Genomic DNA, 25,699 nt, shown 5'->3' with positions numbered 1-25,699 from the left:
AAATTTAGTGGCAGGCAAGCTATTTTTCACTTAAAAAAAAACCCACAACTTTTCTGAATCAGCCTTTCCATACTTCATATCTGTGCTATCAGGTTTAGACAAACCACCAATGAAGCACGCACCACCCCCCAGCAGCCAGAAAAAAACCCAACCTGCATATATAAGATATGGATGACTGGTTTACAGCAATAATTAAGGAGTCCAGTGTTTCATTTAGGACTTACGCTGTGAAGGAGATGAACTGAGGAAGGAGGAACACAATTGGTCACAACAGTAAGACTGGTAATTTAAATCCTTTCAGCATTGTTTGGCTCTTTAAACACTTCATAGCATACATGAAACTGCCTACTTTGAACAAATGTATAAGTATCAAAATATAAATCTGTGTTCTACACAGCAAAAGGACTTGGATTTTGGTCTATAAACAGAATCTTAGCAAAAGACAAGGGTCAGAAAATTGGTTTACTCTGTTCCAGTCTTAACCAGGTGACTGTTAGTCTAACGCTCTGATTTTTTAGATAATGTAACATCAGAATCAAAAGAAAGAAAGAAAGAAAAAGGCAAATGATTCAAACCAAAGATCTCTTTATTACTAACAAAGGTCAGCATCTTTTGGTTAAAGGGCAGGAGAACAGGAAGTCCAGCCTACCTTGCTGGGCAATAATAAGCAGATGAAACAAACAGAATTTTCTTCCCTATATAAAAGCACAATGGAAAGGGTTTGAAACTTCTAATACTAAGTGAAATACTAAATATCATATAAGGCTTTTCTAGGCCAGGTTGAGAAAAATGGGTATAATTTTTATAACTTTTTTGTGCATGTCCCTTCCTGCCCCTCTCATTCAGTGCTGTGAATTCGTATTTTGTTCTATGCACTTTCAGGGTGTTGTCATCAGAGGTGACTTGGTGAGGAAAGTCAAAAGCTCAGGGTACCTTGCAGGCCAGAGGTACAAAATGCTTTACTTTCCCATAACCAGCAATATTTGTGGGCAAAATATATATGTGGAAAGCTTCATACCTAAACTCATGGTGGAAATAAGATTGGTGAAAAAAAATCTCAAATACATCACATAATTTTTCCCCCAAGACTATCTTATATCTAGATACCAGACCATCTGTGTAAATGAGACTTAATTAACCATGGATCCATTAAGTCTGGTCAGTGTTGTTCTCTTCAATTATTAAAACTGGTACAATATCTTTCTAGAACTCTTCACACAGTCAGGCTCCAAATTCTATGCTGAAACTAGCAGGGGGGTTACAGCTACCAGTGAACACTAGGAAGAGGCTACCAACATCTCTTAGCAGAAAAAACACATACTTAGAATAATGTAAATTGAGCACATCTCCATTTGACTCAACTTTAATATGAAAAGTACAGCTGCAAGCGCTGTTTTGTGTTGTAATGTAGTATTACAGGAGTGTACTAATGTGGCTTACTTAACACTTTTTTATTGGCTCATATCACTAATCAACCAGAAAGTGGTAGCAGAACAGTTAAATAGTCTCGTCTTACCTCCAAAGGTGTGAATTCAAATCTCATCCTGGACTTGTACTGAAGAATGCCCACAGCTGACTTAGCTATAAATGGGTACCATACAGAGTGCGGAGTCAAAGGCGCTGGAAGTAATGTTACAGAAATTGGTATACTTTAACTGTACTAGCCAAATGGGCTAGTAGGCTTGGGTTGGCTGCAAAAACTGGCATGTCTTCATTATGCTAGCTCCATGGGCCATTTGACCTGGTCAGACATATGCCCTTTTTTTTGGGTATCTTAGCTAAAGCACAAAAACCAAAATCACTTCATGAGATAGATAGTTCTCTTGGATGCTGCGAGCAATGGAGTGGCATGGCTGGATCCTCATTTAACCCATCATGTTAGACCTGAAACCCTACAGAAACTGCTTAGGAAAGGCTTTGGACCTACTATGATAAAATGCAGCTGGGAACTTGGTGGAATTAATAAAACAGATGAAATAAAGCTGCTCAAGAAACAATGACAAGACCACAGGGGGACCATTTCCATAGAACCCAAACCCAGGAAGAGGGCAATATTGACATTATAAAAGCCTACGCAGGTTACTTGGAGAAGGATTGGCTTGCCGCATTGTCTCATCAAGTTTTTTGGTACAGAATACTATGCACTGATGAGGAAATGGAATTCCATACAACAGCTTTGTTTCCACTTTCAATGCCAAAGGTCCTTTTGCTGTCAGCTGAACCAAGCCACAGATCACAAGCTGTATAATTAAATCTTCCCATGCCTACAGTGGGCAGCACAGATTCTTACCAGTGAACTGAGGACTCGGAATCAGTGGCTCTTTGATCCAAAGTGAGGCTGGGAGAAAACTCTCACAGCAGACACACCGTTGATCAAGGTTTTAATATTGTGTGACAGCACCCAACCAATTTATTTGGTACCGTTATGAACACGTGAGAGAGTAATGTGTCTTGCTACTTCTCTGCTAGCTGGACCACAAAAAGGTTTGAGTCTGCTATATCTTTTAGCTAATGGAGCTACCACTCTGGCAACAGAGGCTCATGGTTTTAGATCTACAGATCCCAAGTTGGTGCCCTATTACTAACAACCTATCCATGGATGTTGCATTACAGTGTCAAGAACTGACAGTTTAATATATCTAAAAAGCTATGGCCTAGTGCATTCATAACTAATGCCAGACTCCATAGCTCCTCTGGTGGCTGCTTCTTCCAGTCACTCATTTGCCTTTTCTTCATCTTCAGCTCCATCCTCAGCTGCATCATCCACCTGTTGATCAGCAAACTCCTCAAATACCAGTTCTGCATCCTGGTCGCTGAAATGAAGGAAAAATAGGCCCTTTTAAGCCTGCACAAACCCTTTGAATATAGCACAGCTTTATACTGGGAACCTTTGTTCCTTGCTTCTTCTCCAGTTTTACATGCTGCCTTGAGTCTATATTAATGTTTCCTTTAGTATCTACCTAGCACTGGACAGCTGGGGGATAGGGGTAGTGCCAAGCAATGAAGAGCCTTACCTCACCATTGGGATCTCATGGACACTGGCAGCTGCTGCTGCCACTGGCACCATCACACAGGCTCCCTGTACCCCAGCTGTTGCTGCTATTGCTGTGCAGGCTCTCCAGAGGCCATTCAGCACTGGAGTTAGTACCCCACTTATCCTGTCCCAGCATTGCTACTGGGCTTTGGGTCAGGTCCCTTCAGAACCATCAACTGGTTGAGTCAGCTGAGGTGGCACCAATCAGCTGTTTTTCACACCCATCTGTACAACAGCTGTGAAAGTTTGCTACATTTTGTGTAGCCACTCCAGCAAGATAGCTACTATCTGTAGCTAGATAAACTGCAGCCTTTAAAGGTGTTTATTAAATAGAATTAGGAACCTGTCACATCATGCTCTTGCTATTTTAAGAGCTTCCAGACAGATCTTCTGGGGAATATAAGAGATCCAGTGGATAAAATGACTAGTGTGACATCATTTAAAAACATCTTACCTCTCCTTCCCTGTAATTATCAGCATGCAGTAAAGGCAGGGAAAAAAGACACACAAGCTGGTTAGACTGGTGAATGTTCACACTCCAGAGCTAAACAGGGGAATCACTTATAAAATGAGAAGAGAAAAATAAGTTGGATGGTGTTTTCTTGCTACAGCTTGAGCAGCCCAGAAAAGTCTTGCATTGCTAATTATTCCAATGCACCTGTACAAGGCGGAGGGCCTGAAGCAGCAAAATACAGGTCTTTTTAGTGGAAATATGCTCTGGCAGCATAGCCCAAACATCAAAGGGGCTGAAGAGCAAAGACAGACCTTCCTACTTTGGCTTGCTAAAAACAACTGATGTGAAAGGTGTCTGCCCACAGTACCAGACAGAGAGAGCAGTGCTTATGGGACATGATATTCCTTTTAACTGGTCTGTCACTGTGTTTTAAGTAGTCAGCCTGATTGGAAGAGGAGGCCATTAATAAGCCTTAAGGAAATGAAATAGAACAGGGGAAAAAAAGTACTAAACACTGAATTTCATCCCTTATATTGCAGCTTTGATACTACAAAAAGCAGAGCTCACAATGCTACACTCACTTAAAAACTTATACTTAATCCTTTGTAACTAGTTCCAGGTGTTTACAGGAACGGATCTTTACTAATGCTATCCTAATGAAGCAATACTTGCTGCCACTCACTTTGATGAGGCTATGAATCTATAATTTGGTTTTCTGGGACATACCTCAGGAAAGCAGTGATTAAGTAGTGTGTATTGCATTGTGGCTATAGAGAAAGGTTGCTGGCTGCTGCTTTGATGTCACTTCTGCTCACTGAGTAACAGCTGCTCATTTATTTCTCATTAACCTAGTTCTAATGAATATAGCTTTTAAATAAATGTACTACTCTGTCTTTTCTAGGAGAGGTCAGTAATCCCAAGTGCTTCAGTGACCAGGGCCACAGGGCAGGTGGGGCAGGGAGAGGGACCATCGTGATATCTACAAGTACTGAATTCAACCAGTTTCACAAATTGGGCTGGGAGAAAATAGGCAGTTTCATTTAGGTTTATATTTATAGTTAATTAAATACTGACTTGTAACACAGGCAAGTGCTGGAAACTATGATGTAGTATAAACCCATGACACAGCACATGCCAGTAAGATTACTCAACATTGCACGTAAACTATAATTTCAACTTAAAAACAGCTGCTTGTTTTTGTTTCCCATTGACCCATTAAATTGAAGGCTAACAGTCTTTCAGATTCCTGTCCTTTTCTCTTTATCCTGCCCTTTATTTATAGTTATGATGTAGCTAAAGTTCTCTGGAGCCTGAATACGGCTAGGCATTTTCCTGAAGCTATTTAACATCTGAATAAATATACCATGCTTCTCAGGGTTTGGGTAGGAGGGTGCTGTCTTTTAGGACATAATAGAATATGATGAAATGCCGCAGCGTATGTGGAAGATCTCCTAAAAGCTTTTATTATGCAGCCACAGCACTGATTCCATATCATTAAAGTTGTGACATACGGTAATTTTCATTATATGCTTGATTTTAACCTCACTTAACTTTATGGAGGGAAGACACAAGGTGCACTACCTATACATTTTTTTGCAGTGTAAGTCTTTTCAATATTTTAGTAATTTTTTTGATAGTGACAACATATAAGGGGAGGACATGTATAAAATAAAGTTTAAAGAAGTGCAACTTTTATGGGTGAAATTAATCCTGAATGAAACCAGTGTACATAACAGCCACCCATCTGTTCATGTTAAATGAAGGAGCAGCTAAAGGGCCCCATTGCTGAGTAACTGTTGAAACAATAGAGACTATTGCCCAAAACAGACTTGCATAGCAAGGTTGAGTGAAGCTGTGGTATGTGGACCCACAGTCTCTTGGGAAGAGAAGCAAACACAGGGGCTAAGGCAGCAGTTCCCAAAATGGGGTTGCAACATCAGCAGATGGGGTTGCAGGGATGGGGGGCTGTGGGTTAGGAGCTAAGGGCCATGCTGAGGAAATGGGACCATAAACGGGGTCATGCTGAGGAAGAGTTTGGGAAACACTGGGCTAAGGCATCGATTGGTACAAATGTCTTTCTGTTGGAGGTGAGCAACAGAAAAATATCAGAGGAGAAGAAAGGGGTATAGGTTGTAGCTATGTTGCTCTAAAGGCAAAAGCAGTTAGAACTATTGTGGTAGAGGCAATGTCTTTTATTAGACCAACTAGAGAGTTGCAAAAAAATTTAAAAGCTTTCACAACTGGGAACATGGCTCTAAGAAAAGTAATGATTAGAAGGGGACTTGAAGTATATGAACAGATGCTAGCTTGCTTTATTCTTGCTGCAGTCACAAGAACAAGACTTTATACATTCTTTATCAATAACAGAACAGCAAAGACCTGGCTGCAACATCTCCTCCCAACAGAAACAATCTGCAATACCCTGAACTTAGCTAACTGCTCTGATCAAAAAAAGCTTACACTACCAACACATAAACAACAGCATATGAGACCCTAGGTAGTGAGGCTATAACTGAGGGGTGGGCAATTATTTGGGTTTGCAGGCCACATAGGGAGTTTTGGTGAGCTGTCGCAGGCCAGGTCACCACACCCTGCCCCTCTCCCTCCCCCATCACGTAACAGCTCACCAAAAAACTCTCTAAGTGACTCTGCTTCATGCCCAGCTGGGCAGTTGGGATGGGGCCAAGGGCAGACAGGGAGCAGGACAGGCGGGTGGGGCTGGAAGCATTGGGTGGTTCAAGGGGCTGTGGCCTGGGGCAGAGCTGTGATCTGCAGCCCACATGCCCCTGTGACAGGCACCAATTCTGTGGGCAGAGGCATGTGGGGAGTTAACTGTGGCTCTGCTCTAGACCCTGGCCCCATGCTGTCATCACCCATGGAGACCAGTTCAAACCTGCGTGGGCAAGGCATATAGAGGCAGCTCGATGGGATGAGGCCATGGGTGGGCAGGGAGCTGTGCCAATCTTGGGGCAGTGACAGGGTAGGTTTCCCTGGACAGAGCTGCAATCCACTCTCCACATAACCCTGCCTGTAGAACCCATTCCCACTGCAGAGCTATGCGGGCAGCAGATTGTTGCTCTGCCCCAGACCCTGGCTCTGCACTGTCACCACCTCACAGTCCCACCCTAAAGGTCCCAGCCTTGCCCATCTGTCTTGCTCCTGAACACACCTGCAGCCAACTCCCAGCCCCCCCAGCCACACACCCTGCCCACATGGGTTCCACCTTGAGTGGTGGGCTGTGGGTTTGGGTCCAGTGGTGGATGGAAGGAGCTGCCGCTGCTGGGAAGCAAGTCCAGCTGTCATGCCATCCCAGCTCTGCTGCACACCTTGTGGGACCTTGTGGGACTGGCTGCACATGCCATAGCCTGAGCTACCTCCCGTGCCTGGGCCAGGTGGGACTGAGGGACCCACTGGAGACCAGACAAAATCCCTTTGTGGGTTGGATCTGGCCCGCAAGCCATATTTTGCCCACCCCTGCTATAAATCAATTTTAGAAAGGAAAGGTAATCATCAGGTTCTTTCCACCCCTCCATCCCCCAAGACATCAAAAAGGTACCAGCAATAGCTCCATAATTTGGCATATCAATTTTCATTTTTAAATGAGCCCTGCAATGCATACTTCAAAATGCAAGCGTCAAGGAGCAAAGAGGGGCAAAATCACCTGCAGGTGAAACGAGCCCAGCACCATTGATTCCAAAAAAGTTGCTCTACTACAAAATATAATCCAAGAAAAAGACCAAAACCTCTACTCCTTCCTCTAGGACAGGGATTGACAACCTACGACCCATGGGCCAGATCAATCCTGCAAAGCCATTTGATTCAACCTGCGAACATGGGACTTCAGTGGAGTTTGGCAGTGGGGACTTTTTCCATGCTATTGTGGAGAAAAACAGCTGGATCCTGGCACCTCCCACCCACCTCTGGCCTGAGCTAGGTGATTCCAACCCACAACCTAAAAAGGTTGCCAACCACTGCTCTAGAAGCTCATACCTTTTGCCCTTCTGTTTGAGGTTCTATAGATCCAATTCAGCCCTGCACAAATCCTGATGAGTTTATTTACTCACCCCATATATGCAGCATGGATGAGGTAGGGGATTAACATCAATCCACTGAGGGCATTTTAATGCTATTTCCTTGTTCCTTCCTATCTAGATTTTTCCTTTTTTTTTAACCCACTATATTTTGGCGTTATAGGGTGGTATGTTTAAATCTCCCTTTCTCTCACCTACCCTCTGAAAAGAAGAGCCAGGGAATAAGGAAGGGGGCTCAACTGGTAGTTCTGACTCATTAGCGATGATAAAGGGAAAGATGAAGATACAGAGTAAATCTCAAGGTCCCTGCTCATCAGCCTTTGAATGTCCCTGTTATAGAAGTTGCCCAATCAGCTGAAAAAGAATTATTCTAACTAGTGGGGCTTTTACAATTCTCTAAACACTGTTTGCTTCAGTGCAGTCTCTGCAATTAACTTTGATTCACTAAATTCTAAATTAGATGCTATTTCACTAATTAAGTACATCTTGTTTCTCAGAGTTCAGAGATAAGCTGGAGGAGAGACAATTGCACATCAAAAGCATGAAATCACAAACAAGAATAGTGGTGAGAGACAACATAAAGAAACGTAGAAACTGTAGAATCTGGGTAGCTTTTCAGTTTGCCATTTTCATTTGCCAGGTTTAGTTTTATCCTATATTTTTGGGACAATAAGCTACAGTTTCTAAATCTCCTCTGCAGGTTTCAAAGGAATTCTCCTTTGTCCACTGTATTTTCCTTTTAAATTAAACCATTTCATTCCCCAACTAAGTACTTTTAGGGTTTCCAACAGGATTGCTAGCAAGACTACCCTATTGTTGTTAACTTGTAGAAAATCTGCTACTTCCATCTGTATGGAATGCTTGAACCATGCCTCACCCAAGGGTAAACTGTTGGAAGCCTGTTATTTAAGCAAATATGTATGTGGGTGACTTCCTTGGTAATAAAATGCATTGTGGGGAGTGATACAAGAAAGAAATTTTGCAGTTGTGTTTCCTCTCTGAAGTCTCCTGCCAACATGTGTTTTGGGGATACCCTACACACACACACAAATCAGAATGAGAGTCAGCCATAGCCTTAAAGTGAGACTGATCTCAGTTTGAAGCATTATGCATGTATTTAGGAAGAATATCTGCCTCCCATCCATTTTCTAAAGCATTTTTGCCAGAATTTTCTAGCCAAAGAGTAGGCTATAGAAGAATCTGCAGTATTGCTAAACACCAAGTGTTACACAGTCAGGAGACAGGCCACAAAAGAAATCATTCAGCTAAAGAAAGGAGAGCAAGAGATTCTGGGTTTTATTTATTTGCCTTCAGATTATACTCATTCAATACTTACCAGGCTTTCCTTTGCAATTAGGGATGCTAAAAACACCCACCTCCCTCCCACCAACAAAGGCAGAGATAGTCATGCAAACTGTCAGACACAGCAGTTGTGGCTTTAAGCCTTTAAAGAAAAGACTGAATACGAGATGCACAAAAACAAAATCCAAGGAGTTGGCAATCCTGAACTTAATTCTTATCTCATCCCTGAAATCAATAAGGAGCCTACAGTTTGATGCCTCCCAGTCCCATGTCTCTCTCACATCCAAGCATTAACTTCAAATGCTTTGATTTTCTGTTCTGAGAAATATTCAACCTATAACATGGAGTTCCCCTGCCATTGCTTCTCATTTGTTATGCTTATCTTGCTATATTGTTTACAGCCACTAGGGGATGCTCACCCGTCATAGTTACTGCCTATGGATTTGGCAGATTTTTACCCTTGGGGAAATCTAGCTTGACATAGTTCAAGAAACTACTTCAGTTCAGGGGTACTAGGTGGCTTAAGCACAGAATCGATAGGCAAAGACTTCTAAAATTCAATCTCTAGGAGTTTAAGAGCAGTTTTTGTTCACTGATTGTTAGCTGGGAGTATGAAGTAGGGGTAATACCTTGCTGGACCTGGTCCTGGCCACTGGGGATGACCTGGCGAGGGGACTGCAGGTCCTTGACCACCTGGGCAATAGTGATCATCACCTGCTGGAATTCACTATCCAATGCAGGGAGTCAAGGGCTTACAGCAAGACTAAAGCCACTGACTTAAGAAGGGCCCACTTCAACGAGCTTCGGAGATTAGTGGGGGAGGCACTGAGGGCCCAGAAGGTAGAGGAGATGGGAGTCTACGAGGGATGGTTGTACTTTAGGGGGACGATCCTCCAGGCCCAAAGGGTAACGGTCCCCGAGAGAAGCAAGCGGGGTAAGAGTGCTCAGAAAGCCCCTTGGCTCAGCAAGGACATTCAGCAATGCCTGGGGACTGAAAGGGTGGTATACAACCAGTGGAAGGGAGGAGCTATCACCAAGGAGAAGTACTCCTCCTCGGCCCGTGAGTGTAGGAGGGCTATTAGGAAGGCCAAGGCAGAGATGGAACCAGGCTAGCGTCCAGGATGAAGGACAACAAAAAGTCCTTTTTCAAGTACACTGGGAGCAAGAAGAGGGCACCAGGCAATGCAGGGCCCCTGCCAGACGCAAACAGTAATCTTGTGGCTACGCCAGATCAGAAAACTGATATTTTTAACAGTTTCTTTGCCTCTGTTTTCTTGAACAGGGACCGGGACATCCCACCTACCAGATGTAGGGACAATTTCAGGGATAGCTCTGTCAGGCCTTGGGTCAGCGCAGATGTAGTTAGGGATCTTCTGGAAGGGCTGGATGTTTTTAAATCTGCAGGTCCAGTTGCCCTCCACCCAAGGGTGTTGAGGGAGCTGGCGTCATTGCTATGCCTTGCTTAGCACTGTAGCTCAAAGAAAGGAGTGAAGCAGTAGGGAGGTAACACTGATTTCTGTATACATGTAGAGGGCAAATTGATTCAGAAGGACCTGGAAATATGCATAGATAAGGGGGGTGGCAGTTACTGGTAGTTTCTTAAGCTGGATATGTTATTTTCCTTTTGATCAAGCAGTCCTGCAACTCCCATACAACAAATATGGTCCTGTGTACTCAACAGGTGACCCGTAGAGGACTAAGGAATCGGTTTGCTGTGAAAGCGGGTTCCTAAAACCTGGACAATTTTAGTAAAGGTTACAGATAATTGTTTCACTAGCAACTGAAGAGCCAAGTTAGTTATTAACCTATGAAACTATGAAACCTAAGGGCTAGAATCCTGCTAGCTAGAAGTATCAGAGTCTTGTTTACTATGAAGGCCCTGAAGCACCTGAAAACAAAGAGATGCTACCATTCGCCTCAAGCTCAGAAGAGTCCAGTTGACCTGTACTATATATTGAGAAATCTCTGAAGATAAGATGAGTTGTGGTTATAATCACATGCTTGAGAAATGTGAAGGTCCTATTAAAGCCTTGCATTGAAATAATAGTAACAGCAACAAAATGGGAAAGTATGTAGAAAGAGCAACAGATTTACTACCTGTTTAATTTTTAAACAAAAGGCTTTCATAAGGACTCCAGCATTTGCAATGTTTACGTGTATTTAAAGTTTATTATGAAATGTTATGGTACTTGGAGTCTGACTCCGAAGTCTTAACAGCTACATTCACGGTTTTTCCTTACAATAGACTTTATAGTTAAGTTCTTATGCTAATTTCTGTGTAATGTTCCCTGAAAGAGAGAAGTCCACCATGTGTTTCAGCAAAGAGGTAAGCTCAGATGCAATAAAAGAGAGAGTGTGATAGTGTTATATATTACCTCAGCACCTTCCTTCCTGGATGAAGTTGATGAACAGACCACACTTACTTCTGGCATATTTCTTGCTCTCATGCTAGTTTTCTGTTATAGTAGGAATCATGACCACTCCAGCAACCATCATCATATGCAAGAGTTGGTGGCTGGTTATGTATGCAATAAAAGCTGAAATGTGGCACTACTGACCTGCATTCTCCTCAGGTTTGGGGTTCATGAGACGGAATGGCAGCTCTGTGCACACTTCACTGTGGAGAGAGAAGAGAAAGTATCAGACCCACATGCCCAGTATAACTGTCCTTTCAATCAGGCTTGCACCTCACAGATCTGATCCAACCCTGAGTCCCACTGATCTAGAATCCAGCACCACCCATCCCTAACCTCAGCTATAATCAGTCCCCAACAAAGACCCATGCTCAGATTTATCCATCCAAAACCCAGCTGTAGGCAACCTCCTCTACCAATGACTGGTTTCAGCATAAGATGTGCCAAATACTATTCTTTTCTTGCTCTTTGCTATAGGCAACACACGTCACAGTCCAATTTGCATTGATGTCTAAGCGTTAGCTTATCTCATTGGCAAGTTTAGATGCCTTTGCTCAACTAGTTTTAAGGGGTTGGGGAGGCAGGGGAGGAACGATAGTTGAGGAAGGGTGAGGAAGCAAAGTGATATATCTATGATCATAGAGTTTGGAAAAAGAAGAAAATAAAGAAGCTTTACCTGGACATGATATCTCCCAAAATGCTAAGTAAGGAAACAGAAAGACAGAGCTTTTAAACTTCTGCTGTGCTTCATTTTTCCCTCCAAACAACACATAGCCTCCCACTCACCTGCCCTTGTCCCAGTCCCTCCCTCAGTATCCAGCACCAGCGCTCTCAAACTATTAACAATCTGGTGGCTTTGACCACTGCCAGGTGGCTGCTGTAGTCATGTCACAATGATGCATCTGTTTCAGAACTGATATTTTCTGCTCATTGGAGGACAGTCCTGAGCTCCAAGGCCTTCTGGAGGTTTTAAATAAACCAGTAACATTTAAGAAGCCCAGAGCCCATCTCTGTATCCTGCATGGTTCTTAAAAACCAAAAAATTTGGTGGACATCTTTTATGTAATTTCAGCCACAATCAATTCTGCAGGTGATACTGAAAGTTGGGGCACAGTAAATCACAAGAAAAAAAAATGAGGTGGAAAGATATAGGCTGCAGATAAGGAGTGCTATTCAATCCTAAATATTGTATAGTCATATCAGCCAGGAGAAATGGAATGGAACACACAGGTGAGAATATAACTAGGAAGCTTCATCAATTCAATAGGCATTCATCTGCCTCATTTCCTTAACATGATTTCAATACTCCTTTTAATACAAAGGAGTATGGTAGTAACTGCAGAAAAAGGGTAGGATTGTGACTGTGAAATAAGAGACTGTCCATCAGAACATCATTATTTTTTAGTGTGTTTGATGTTAAAATTCCAAGAGCATCTCCACTGACTTCACTTCCTACTGGTCCTTTCCTTATATCTATAACTTTGTCTACCTCCTCCTGCGCACAACTAAGCACAAAGAATTAAGTGAGCAAAATGAGCTATTTCTCTCTCAGGCAATCAGGCAAAGTTTATAAAGTGTTAGTCTTCCGAATCCATTCTGTGGAAGGAGGGTAAGTGTTTCTGAACTTCAAACACCCTGAAATGGGAGCCAGATGACTGTAAAAAGGAACAGCTACTTTATCACAAGAACAAGCCAAGCCACTGACTACTTTACATCCTAGTCAGAAAGGCAGAGAGTACATGGTATGGATTCAGGGGTGTACTTGGTAGCCATGGTGGTCTGAGACAAAAAGACATACAAAAAACTAGAGCTCTTGGTTAAAAAAATGATACCTTTTATTATACCAACTGGAAAATGGCAAGAAAACTGTCCTTTTCTGCAAGCTTTCGGGATCAAAGAACCTTCGTCAGGCTCTGGATATGGTGTGGATTTGCATTCAAACTGAATACCACTTCTCATCAACTAGGTTGCAAAAGCTTTCCCAGACTGAGCTAAGTAGTGAGATAACATTAGCATCTCCCAGTAAACTCGTAAAGCCTGTAGTACTCTGAGGGCCAAGAAGTGCATTTTGATTTAAGCTTTTTTGACCTCTTATAGAAGAAAAGTTACAGTCTCCAAACAACAACACAATAAAAAACAAAGAAGTCAAGAGACTCAGAATTCAGCTACAAGGGCATCTTGGCACCTGACAGTTTACTCTTCACAATCAGGAAAGCCTTTTGGGATTGGCCAAGTGAGGTAGTTTCCAGCAAAGGAAGCCAGACTGTCCTAAACTTTATATTCCATTCTTCTAGAAATAGACTGCCCTGTGCATTCCCCTACAGTATATATATTTTTCAGTCCCTTTTTACCATCTGCAGACACCAAGAAATCTACTGCACTTACCCCGAGACGATGAGCTTCACCTTGACCCTGTAGGCAACCAGAATCCCAAATACAGTCTTGTCTATCCCTTCTTTAATTCTACAAGAACGAAAAATAGAGTAGGACAATGCAGTATAGCTGCAGAGCTTACAAGCATGCAGCTAGTAAGACACAAGTGCATTCCATCCTAATTTTTCTGGGTGTAATACATTGGGAGTGCCCTTTTATAACTTGGGAACTGTTATACATCCCTTAGGGAGCTAGTAAATGGAAACAGATTCTGAATACCATGTTTTCTTGTATACCATAAGCCCCCAAATAAACATGCACCTTTTGTTTGTTTGTTTGTTTGGGGAGGCAGAATATAGAAAAACAAACTTCCAGAGTCATGGGTGACTGTGAGACATCCTCCTGGAAACAGAGTGACTAGAAAATGCAACATCCCAGAAGACAGCCTGGATGAGGCAGCAGGATCTTCCTAGTGTGGCAAGATAGCAACAAGGCTAGACCTCAAACCCTTGCAAGACTATTGCTTCTTTGCTATAAATAGCTCTTTATACAAGTTTCTCTACATAAAATATTGTTTCTGTGCATTTTAGTAGCCATTTGAGAACTGCGTGTTCATGCTTCTATTCCAGAAAAAAGCCCTGCTTCCACACTTAAGATACAAATGCCAATCTTGGAAGGCTGATTTTGGGGGGAAAGGTACATGTGGTATGGCCATATGGTATGCAAGTGAACATGGTAAACACAATATAGAAGAAAGCAGGTAGACAGCCTCTCAACTGCAGGCCAGAATGAGCCACTCTAGGTTAAACAGGACAGAGCGATGGGTACCAGGACCCACCCACCACTGGTGTGCACCCATGGCAGCACAGAGAGGGCCTCCTGCTGCCAAATGGCACTGAAACCCCACATCCCTGAGTCACAACCAGTGGTTCAGTGAGATGTATCTGGGCTGCAGGCCATAGGTTGCCAACCCTAAATAAAACAAATCACTCATTTAACCAATGTCTTACTGAGATGGGAGTGGGAGGGTGTATGTGTGCACATCTTAATGTGACAGAAAGATACTTCCTCTCTACTCTCCCTTCTGCGTTGGCAGTCTCTATAAGTAGGCATCCTTCAAAATAGAACTCACAGGGTACTAGAAGCCAAGTTAGTATCTTCATCCTTCAGCTTTCCATCCAGTGCTATCTCCCGTACCTCACGATTATTTGCCAGCAAGGGCACAAGTTTCAGTGTTGTGGTGAGGCTACCATTCGGTGGCACCTTGTCCCTGGGTGCATGTAGTGAGGGAAAGTGAGACGCACATTAAAGTTTATGAACAAAACTGGTGAAGAACATTTCAGAACAGATTCCAAAGCCAGGCATCAATTGCTCAGAACTTTCTTTAAAAAATAGCCACTATGATCTAGTCTGCATAAGACAAGCCCATTGGACCTCGCCAATGATACCTCTATAGCTTCCAGCTGAAAAAGAAAATACACATCTCTTTTAGAGATATCCAATTATGAGTTAAGAAAGCTCTGAGTGACGGAGGTCTTCCATGGTCCTTAGTAACAATTCCAATAGTAAGCTTCTCTCACTGTTAGAGGTTGGCAGTTAATTTCTAGTTTGAGTTAGTCTTCAACTTATTCTTTCTTTTGGATCTTTTTTGCTGGACCACGGAGTCCTTTCCCATCAGAAATCTTTGCATGTAGGTTCTTTTAAATTATGCTCAAATCACACATTACCAGAGTGAAGGGCATAACAACAGAATAAGTCATGGCACATAATCTCAGACCAAATCAAGCTGCAGTCAACAATTTATATTCTCTCAATTATTTCACCCTCCTGGCTCCTTTGAATCTTTTGAACATGGGCATTACATGCCTCATGTGTTAGTGTTTCACTCCACATGAGATACAGCCACACTAACTCTGGTTTGTAAAACTCATTTTCACCTCTTCTAGTAACCGATGGGTGGGCAGTGGACTGAGAGGCCAGTACATGATAAGGTAAGTGGGATGTGTGCGAGAGTCCAGTTGGTTAATTTCTCAGGGTTACTTAATGAAGACACACTAGTGGACTTACTGTGGACTGTTAGGTTCTGTGATTTTAAAACTATGTGGAAGGCATCAGGATGGTGGAACTGTTCCTATACGAACATTAATACAGTAAGAGATACAGAATCCAAATATATGTATAGATTAGCAGGTGAGTAACAATCACAGGAGTAGTTGTCAGTGGGAATTGCAATTTACAACTGAGAGCAGAAGCATGTCCTAATTTGTCATTAGCCCTACCACCACCAGAAGGGACTTTTTTGTACTCAAAAACTAGTATATTTATTACTTAAGTATCATGTGCTAATAACAACTACACAAATATTGAGATATTAAATACACATTGAAAACTGTATTAATACATAACTATTCCAAATTGGGTTTGGGAAAAATTACAGTATTTTGAAACTCCTACATCCTAAAAGGGATAGATTGGTGCATGACACCTGTCAGCCTCTGAGATCATTGTAAAGATCACAGAGTAGAAAATGGGGATATCCCCGATGGTCTAAAAAAAAGTAAGACCCTATTAATCCGTCATTAAGAATGGAAGTACAGCTGGCAAAAGATCTCTCTCAGTGCATTAAGTGAGCTGCTTGTCATAGCCATGGCACAGAGAAAGAATGGATCATTAAAACACAGAAGCTCACCTTATCGTCCCCCTACTTAGAGAAAGGCAAGGTGACATTAGGAAACTCCGTCCAAACAATGAGACAGTCCCTCTTTTCTGGAGTGGAAGTTATTAAAGGGATGGAAAGTAAAAGACTGAGCAAGGCAAGGAAGGGAAAACAGTGCTGAGACACTCACGGTGCTTCCTCTGTTGCTACCACCTTTGAGTAATAGTCACTTGAATATAAAACCACATTGGCAACTTGTTCCACTGAAACAAAAATAACAACATATTTTTGAGGCACATTGAGGTTACACACAGGCAGCATTGTACAGCCAGCCTCTACAATTCTGATGAGCTGGATGAGCAAAGAGGGGCACCAGGCAAAGCCCATGCCATTTTACAGCCCAAAGGGACCATGTGGTTACCTAGTCTGAACTGCTGCACTGGGCCAAAAACGTTTGACTAAAACACTTCTCTTCCTGAATGGCATTCAATCCTGATGTGAAGACATCAAGAGGCCAAGAACTCCCCACTGCCCTTGGTCATTCATTCCAATGGTTAATTTCCTTTGCACCTTCCCCTCAATTTGTAGCCATTAGTTCCTTCTGCCTTTCCCTGCTAGATGTGAGGACCAGACTAATACCTGGCATTTTTTCCTGAATGAAGGTACTGACACCATTGAGCCATCTCTTGATCTTTTGGATAAACTCCACAAGATGGAGTGCTTTAGTCTCTCACTGAAAGGCATTTTCCCCAGTCCTCACGTCATTTGTGTGGCTCTTTTCTGTTCCCTTCCCAAACTTTTGACATTTCTTGGCAAATGAATGCCATATACCGAGGTAAATCACATCCCAACTACTACTTACTCCTCCCCTTATCTACACTTTCAAGGATCACATTTGCTCCAATCTTACACTTTTTTGTCCATTTGTCAAATTTGTTGTCCATTATGGCCTCACAATACTTTTCAGAGTCACACTAGGATAAATGGCCTTGTTTGTTTCTAGACTAATGAACCTGCATTTCTATGTTACAGTGCATTTGTCTAAACGGGCCAGCTACAAAGCAATTCAGGTTACTCTGTTTGATTATAAGGTCAATGAGAGGAGGGTGTTTTGTACCCCCTCCACCAGCAGTAGTGATTTTCTGTTTAATTACAAATCATTGCTAACAGCAACGCTGAATGGCACAAGGCCCAGAGCCAGAACCTGCAGAACTTCACTGGAAAACATCCCCCAGTCAGTGATGACCAGGAATCTTAGGTTTCTATGGGGAAAAATGCAGAAAATCTGTTTAAACCCCCCCCCCCACAAAAAACTGTGTTTTTCCACAACCCACCAAAAAAGCAAAGTGGCATCCCATGGTAAGCAGTGCCATTTCTGCTCTCATTTATTTGTGCTGTGGTTTTTACCTCTTGGACAATCAACAGCACAACCCCTCTCCCTTCCTCCCCCCCACTGATTGGTCGAGAGGCAAAGATCACAGCACAAATAAAAAAGAGCAGAAATGGTGTTGCTTGCCACAGGACACTGTTGCACTTCTGGTAGGTCATGGAGAAACAAGGATTCTATCTATGTTCTTCTGTGGTTTTCCATGGCAAATGGAAAACTAGGATCTTTGGTGATGTCTCCCAATAAAGTTCTTAATCTCTCACTTGGTGACACCTGTCATCTTTGCTTTCAAGCAACAGCACTGGATTGGGACTTGAGATCTCTATTCTGTTTTTGTGCAACTCCTCGGCAAGCTGCTTCATCAGTGTCTTTGGTCTTTCTCCTAACCTTTGTCTTTGATCAACAGAAGACCAATTACAATGAAATTTTCATGTCAAGAGAGGTCCCTAAGGTAATGCTGTAATACAAGTTAAAACAATAGGAGGTAATACTAGAGTTAAACTTTAAATATATGATTTGAGGAAACCTTGTGAGAAAGAATGGGGATGTGCTTTGCAGTGCCACCAAAGGGGCCAGTCTCCTACAATGCCATACATTTCTGTTAACAAGGTTAAAATCCATTGTTGACATCAGGATTTCTGTTCTCTGGCAGCATAATTTTAAAAGCCGTTTTGAACAGGAAATTGCAAAACAAGAAATCATCTATAAACTGGATTGTGTTAAGTATGGTTCAAGGAGGGACTGCAGATTCTTATTCCATTACCTGGATTAGCTTTTGTGACCCCATTCTTCCTGTGGGTTCTTTGTTTTTCTGTCTATCCCCCCACCTCCACCTTCCCTCTCCCTCATTTTTCCCCTCCTTCATATTCATATCACTCCACTTCATACATTGCTCTATGCTGTCCTTTAACAGCATCTCACAAAGTGAACTTGAGCTCACAAAAGCTTGTACTATATATAGTCATATAATTAGTCTATAAGGTGAATCTTTATCTTGCCTTCTGCCAAACTTGAGACTATCATGGCTAATTATCTCTCTGCTAATGAGGTAAAAAGCCAGACTCAATTGTGAGTACAGGCAAAGGGCTACATCTAGAGGCCTCAGAGCCATGATGCCTAACTGGGGACAAGAGAGTGAGCAGATGACCCCCCTGGAGCATACTATTTTATGAAAGGCAGTAGAGCAGCAGCACAAGAACACTGGTTTAAAAATTAGTAAGATTACTAGGTCCTACATTGCTCCAAGTGCTGTTCAATCACAAAAGCACTCTGCAGCCCTCGCAGGACTAAGGACAACAGTAAAACCTTACCCATCACTTTGATCTTCTTCACCGTCTTCTCGGTGTTATTGGTCACAGTGACTGTGACAGGAATAGGTTCACCATGGTAGTAGAGCTAGAAGAGTCAGATTGGCAATGCTGAACTTGATCAAGCAGGAGGGCTGTCTCACAAATAATACAATTCTAGTCCCTGCTACATGCAACAGAAAGCCTTGCAGATTGGAGTGGTCAATGCCCCCCCACCCACTTAACTACAGCCATTTCCAAGGGCCTGATTCAACACACATGGAAGACAAGAAAAGCCTTTCCAATGACCTTAGTAACTCTGCTGAGTCCTGAAGAGATGAGTCAAGGAGCTCATGCACTCCATTTCCAAGCTTCTCCCAGAAACAGAGCTCTTGATTATAAGGGCAAATGCAGGTTGAACCCAAACACAGATCTCAAGACAGGGGACAGTGAAATAAGTATCTGAATTTCAATGATGATCATCCCATGCTCCCTGGCCCAGATTTCTCACCTCTTTGCTGAGGGATGCTGTCAAGTGCAATGGTTTACTTGACATGAAAAACTGCCAAGTGGTCTCAACTCGAGGTTGAGGTCCTGGTTCTTCCACAGCAAACTGCATCTTACGAATCAACAGGCGCACAGAGTGCCTGGAAAAGAGCAAACAGAATGGCAGTTAACAGAACAAGTCCTGCTACCGCACTGAGATGGTGGCTTGTTTGTGCTCACACCTTCAGGAACATTCCTAACAGGAGGGTCTGACCAGCAATTTATGAAGTAGAACTGAACAAGCTGAACAGCCTGCACTCATCTCCCAACCCTCCAATGCTAAAAACACTCATTCTGTTACCTTTTGCGAATTCTGTCTTCCAAATTCTCTGCATGGAAAGCTTTAATCTCAAAGTCGACTCCACAGGACTTCCAGGCCAGGAGAGAGACAGATAGCAAGAGAGAATCTGTAAGATTGGAGTTCTAAGGCTGGGAACATTTTAGCACATATTTAGGCATCTTTCTATAATGAGGACTCCGCAGGCGTCCCTATGGTATGGAAACTTCACCCTGAACTTAACAGCTGGCATCCCCACTGCGAAGATAAGTATTGTAGACCTAAACTTAAATGTGTACCCTATGTTTCTAAATTTCTTGGTTATGCCAGCATCTAGAGGTAGTAGTCTTTCACAAATGGAGGCCTTCTGTTTTTCAGTGTCTGAAAACAACTCCATGATCAGCAAAATACTCACTCTTGTTCCAGCAGGACTGCATGTAATTTAGATAATTCTGCAAAGGTCTATGTAGGCAAGTGGCATTCCTTAATGATTTGTGAAACCTTTTGCTAAAATATTTTGTTTTAGCAAATCAGATACTCCACGTACTCCTGTGGCACCCACTGTCTTCCCAGCATCTGCATTATTCAATCTCATACACTCACTCTTGTCATTTGGACGAGTGTCCAATAAAGTGAATGGATTTTTCTCATTAACTGCATCAAATCTGAAGAACATATCATTACCTTGTAACTTTCCGTCACTTCTGAAGCCAACATCTCTCTCTCACATATGCTATAGATTAGTGGGATATATTGGCATGGTCTAACAAATCAATACATTTTAAGCATTTGATTTCTTCTACATCTGATCCAACTGGATATCTTGCAAGAACCCATTAAGCATTGCCATGCTCATGCCATTTGGGACTGACTAACTTCAACAGTGCACTGAAGGAATACCTCAGGTTTGATCATGTGCTTATCTTTTATAATAGATACGCTGTTAGTTGACTGTTATTAACAGTTGGATTCAGCGCCCTACTCCAAGTGCCCAAACTCTGACTCCACAACTTTCTCTAGCTTGTTTCGTGTCAAACACAAGCAGCATTCACAACATGCAGTCTTTCCAGTGATGAGAGGTATATTTACCCCCGTTTACCTAGCTCTTGCTTCTGTACTCTTCAAGCCAGACAAATATTTTTTTTTCAAATTATCTTCTTCCCAATGAAAACATTGAGGATATAAAATCCTGTTGGTCTCACCTTACTGGCATCACGAGGGGATGGCTGCAAGCAGACTGAGCAGGGCAGATTGTCTGGAAACTGAAGGAATGAGGAGGCAAAAAAAAAAAAAAGTTGTTTAGACCTCCAAGCTCTTTTCTTCATAAAATAACATAATACTCATGAAAGGTGCAAAACTCACAGCCCTAGAAGATGAGGCCCTTTGGATGCTGTCAATCAGCTGATTTTCAGCACTAGGTCTGGGACAGCTTTGTGCCAATGCTGACACTCAGCTGTCCTGTGTTGTTGCCTAGAAAACTTGGGAACAAGTAGGCTACATGCATGTCTGGCACAGAGACTTCATGAAGTCCCTTCAGAACACAGCTGTGCAAATCTGCTTTTATCACTAAATACCATCCTGTATGTTGGCTCTTAGACTGGCACCCTTCAGTATTGTATCGGAATATTTTCCCAGGATCTGAGGATATTGGGCAGGAGGATTAGGGCTAGGGTAGACAACACAGGAGAAAGGATGCAAACATACCATAAAATGTCTATTGTTAGGCAGTGGCAGTCAGGTTAAACATCTGAACATTTCCTGTTATGGTGGACCCCACCAACCTTCCAGTCAACACAGTGCTTGTGGCCCCCTCAAGGAAGCCACGTATCAAAGCAATTTCTAAATATTGACTTTTTAGGGCACTTCATAACTCAGACCCACCCTAGTTCATTGATCTGGTAACGTATAGCAACAGCCAAGAGGGACCTAGGGGTAATGATTGACCATTGTATGAATATGAACTGTCGGTGCAATGCAGTGGCCAGCAAGGTAAACACCACGCTGGCATGCATCAACCAATGCATCTCATGTAAAACTAAGGAAGTGATATTCCTGCTGTACTCAGCACAGGTGAGACCACAGTTGGAGTACTGCATCCAGTTCTGGGTGCTGCACTTCAGCAGGGATGTGGAAAAACTTGAGAGGGTACAGAAAAGAGGCACCCATATGATCAGGGACTTGCAAGGCAAGCTATACGAGGAAAGGCTGAGGGACCTGGGCCTCTTTAACCTAAAGAAGAAAAGGTTGAGAGGGGACTTGATAGCGGCTTACCACTATATCAGAGGAGTGCATCAAGAGCTCTGTGAACAACTGTTCACTAGGGCACCCCTAGTGAAGACTAGGACCAATGGATACAAACTCCTGGAAGGCTGCTTCAGGCTTAATACTAGGGAAAACTCCTTTATAGTCAGGGTGTCCAGACTAGGGAATAAACTCCCTCCAGAGGTGGTGCAGTTACCTACCCTGGAGGTTTTCAAGAGGAGAGTGGACAGTCACCACGTTGGGGTCAATTGACCTGTTGTTTTCCTGCCTGGAGTGGGGTGGCTGGACCTGATGATCTGCAAGGTCCCTTCCAGCCCCTAACAATCTATGAATTAACCCAGTTTAACAGTCATAAAAGTCACCACATTTGTCTGCATTTTATGACCAATTTCCTGCAGGCATCAAGGAACACCGTCCTACTAAATGCTGAGCACATTTGGGATAAATAAATAAATAAGGCCTAACTTTTGTTTCAAAGTTAGATTATTAGATTTGTTATTATTAATCCCTTCCTTCAGGTAGCCTTGGAGCATTCACAGCCCAGATGGCAGTGGACAAGAAGCAAGCTAGAGGCTTAGTGAGACACTTACTGTAAAAATGAAGGGGTAAGCATTACGCCCCAGCTTCTTCAACAAACGTTCCTGTAGTGGAGTGAGAGAGTCTGGCTTGTATGCTGGTGGGTACAACTGCAGTCTGTAGTAATACAGATCCCTTCGGAAGGCCAGGCCAATCACATCAATGTCTTCTTGGCCATAACGGAATGCACAGGTCAGAGTCACATACACTGTAAAGAATACACACAGCAGATTACGCATGCTCTCTGGCCCAATTCCAATTCATATTATAAATAGCACCATAAATTAGTTGGATAATAAGACTGAAGCTCTGGACAAGTACAAACAGCATGCCCAGTAACTGGAGCTTTTCCTCGCTAAAATAGGACAAAATGTGTATAGACCATGTAGACCCTAGGAAGCAAGATAAATTATTGCTTTGCTGTGGGAGATCACTTTGAAGAGAAATGGAAATTTCTGAAATTACATAAAATATCACACCTGTCTTCTTCTTGACAAGCTCAGGATCCACATAAACAACACCAACTAGAAACAAAAAGAGAAAAGAGTAAAAATTAGGCAGTGTGGAAGAAAGATGTTATCTTTTAGTAAGAGTTGAAAAAATCTGTAGCAAGGATGCATCTATACTTACTGACAGGTTCCACGCTCTCTACTTTGTCAATGAAGTCTCGTTTCCCCAGATAGACAGTTAGCTATACGAAGGAGAAAGACATCCCAACTGAATAACAGCCAATCCTACAACACACTAAGTATGTTGCCTGAGCTGGCAAAAATATTTAAGTATGAGTAGTTCCCAGGGACATCAATGGGACTATTTTGTCATTAAAATATTTAATTGATCAGAGTAGTGGGCTCAGCACATTGCAGGATTGAGTCCCACAAGTACAACACAGCTCCTTGCCTTAGAGGCTCAGAGCTGTACAGCTATGAACTTCTGCGACATCAGACTGAAGAGAGAATTAATGTTGATTTAGACATCTGGGTAGCCAGCAAAGGCATTGTCCAATGGAAGGCCAGGAGGTGAGTTGCTATCTGAAGTAACTTTTCATCATTTTGTTGATCAAAAATTGTCCATTTTCTGAGTATTACATATATACAGCTTCCTAGGGCTCAGACTGGGCCTGAATATAGAACAAGTTGTTTCTTGTAGTGGCAATGCAAGCCAATTCTTGAGTTACTTACCGACTTGTCACGTGAAGTCTTCCTGAAAATAACCTGCCTCCGGCCAGAGTTCTTTGCAGGGCAGCTCATTTCCACACGTGGGTGTGTGACTGTACAAAAGTGAAGCCTCCTTGCAACGAAAGACCTTTAGGCACTGAATGAAATTAGAGCACAGTTATGTCTAATGAGGTAGAAATTCTTAACTCACCTCTATAGTACCTTAAACAAAGACTATCCTCACTATGCATTATCTTCTTAGCAGATGGGCCTTTTAATCCAAGCCACAATCCCTTACCACTGTTACAAGGTGGGTAATTCCTGCCAGTAGAAACTATTACTATTTCATTAGAAAATCTGAGTTACAACTTTGGTGCTGGGAGAATCTTTTTTTTTTCCCTTTCTTTTTTAACCTATTTGCCTACATTTAAGCTCCAAAAATAAAGGCAAGATCTCAGTATCTAAGCTACTAAGAGAGTGATGCAGGGATGCAGCTGAATCTTCATGTTGCTTTGGAAGTGAACTGGAAACACAGCCACATATGGGACAGCCAGTCAGTTTTTAAGGAGGTGATTCTCAACTAGGTGCTCTGGCAAACATGATTCACAAGATAAACACACAGATTTTAAATTGGAACTGTAGTCTGAGTTCTTTGCAACAGAATAATTGCTCTACTATTTTTCTGTAATCTAAAAAAAAAAAAGGAGTGAAAACTAAGAGCTGGAGAGGGGTGCCTGAAGTCTAACAAGGGATACCTTCAGGTTGAGAATCACTGCTTTAAAGGAAAAAGATGTTAAAGTTTGACCCTTTAACTCAGGATGCCTTCCTTTTTTCATGCAAGGACATTTCCATTCACCTCAATATTCTCCATCTTCCCCCAGCCCTTACACCTTAATGAAAATTTTTAAGCAAAACTGTATAGGTGGCTGTCTGCTTTGTGCACATGCAGCTGATTTTAAAGTCCCTTAGTAACACTGGTGATGCCGTAACTCAACTGTTACTTGAATTTTCCCCAAATATTAAAAATCATTATTTTTTAAACTAAAATTTTGCAAAGCTACCTTGGAAAATGACAAAGCTAGACTAGTCCAGAAGGCAGAAAAAGTTTATACATTTGATTGGATGCTCTTTGTTTTTACACCCAGTTTTCAGCCAGTTCTGCTGCTTACGTTGTCAGCTTGTAAAGGTTTAGACAGAGGGTATAAAAGGTATTTATAGGGAAAACTTATGCTGTATACAGACATACGAAAATTTTCCCCTCCGGAGAAAGTTCAATTCAACTTTGGAAACAATCAATCAGTCACAGGGAACATCAGGAAAAGTGAGACAAATATTTAGAATTTCACCCTTTGCTGAAAGCAACACCAATTCATTTAAGTCCAGAATGAAATTCTTTGATGAAGCTCTGAAGGGAACATATCCCTCCCCCACTCGCACACTGCAGAGTAAAGACCCATAAGATTTAGGAGAAAACAAAAATACCCCCATAAAAATAGTCAAAAGTTAAAATACCTTCCAATGTCTTAAATGTCACAGCAATTGCCAGAAGAAAACATTACACAAGGAATAAGATGAGAACTCCTAACACTGAACAAAAGGTATTTTCCAGGCAGACAGTTCCTATTTATCCTTCTTGTGTGTGGGAGCAAACCACTAGCTTCCAGGTGAGAACTGAGCACAATTTGTAGTCGATTTGGAGATGTTTCCAGCTCTTAATGTCCAAGATTTCAAGAACTAATCCCACTCAAGGAGTAAATAATGTACCTAGATTAAGATCCATTTGGAAACTGGCTAGGTCAGCAGTGTTGGGTATTACTTAAGGGAGCACAGGCCTGATGAACAGGTCTACAATGTCATGGCCAGACTCATAGCTGTATAAAGGACAACACAAAGACTTACAGAGAACAGGAGTGTTATTGCTTTGTTCTAAAGCTCTGTCTCCAT

General features: G+C 42.3%; 1 protein-coding gene across 2 annotated transcripts; it reads right to left on the bottom strand.

Annotated features, from left to right (window-relative positions):
* Positions 1–568: 568 nt before the first annotated feature.
* On the bottom strand, positions 569–25,699 carry SAG (S-antigen visual arrestin). 2 transcript variants are annotated; one of them, XM_019542892.1, is made up of 16 exons: positions 25,268–25,697; positions 23,780–23,912; positions 23,229–23,289; positions 23,078–23,122; positions 22,613–22,806; positions 20,963–21,022; positions 19,785–19,852; positions 19,449–19,584; positions 18,962–19,046; positions 16,455–16,527; positions 14,741–14,878; positions 13,621–13,698; positions 11,912–11,935; positions 11,380–11,438; positions 3,489–3,498; positions 2,612–2,813 (listed from the first exon to the last, which is right to left on the bottom strand). In XM_019542892.1, the coding sequence occupies exons 2-16, from the start codon at positions 23,846–23,848 to the stop codon at positions 2,714–2,716; spliced, it is 1,200 nt and encodes a 399-aa protein (XP_019398437.1). In that variant the 5' UTR covers positions 23,849–23,912; positions 25,268–25,697; the 3' UTR covers positions 2,612–2,713. The 2 variants fall into 2 exon arrangements, with proteins under 2 accessions (XP_019398436.1, XP_019398437.1); XM_019542891.1 differs by lacking the exons at positions 3,489–3,498; positions 11,912–11,935 and having other exon boundaries at positions 569–2,813; positions 25,268–25,699.

The sequence above is a fragment of the Crocodylus porosus genome, unplaced genomic scaffold (assembly GCF_001723895.1).
Source record: "Crocodylus porosus isolate Cpor-Errol unplaced genomic scaffold, CroPor_comp1, whole genome shotgun sequence".
Classification (NCBI taxonomy): Eukaryota; Metazoa; Chordata; order Crocodylia; family Crocodylidae; genus Crocodylus; species Crocodylus porosus.
Note: the sequence above shows the minus strand (reverse complement) of the source record. Positions and strands in the feature narration are given on the sequence as shown.

Bases quoted from the DNA above. Each gene is read 5' to 3' on its own strand.
- SAG (XM_019542891.1), bottom strand. From the start codon at position 23,848: ATGAGCTGCCCTGCAAAGAACTCTGGCCGGAGGCAGGTTATTTTCAGG. The intron at 23,123-23,228 runs GTAAGTATAGAT...TTTTGTTTCTAG, and splicing joins AGAGAGCGTGGAACCTGTCA to TTGGTGTTGTTTATGTGGAT. The intron at 14,879-16,454 runs GTGAGTGTCTCA...ACATGCACCCAG, and splicing joins GTAGCAACAGAGGAAGCACC to GGACAAGGTGCCACCGAATG.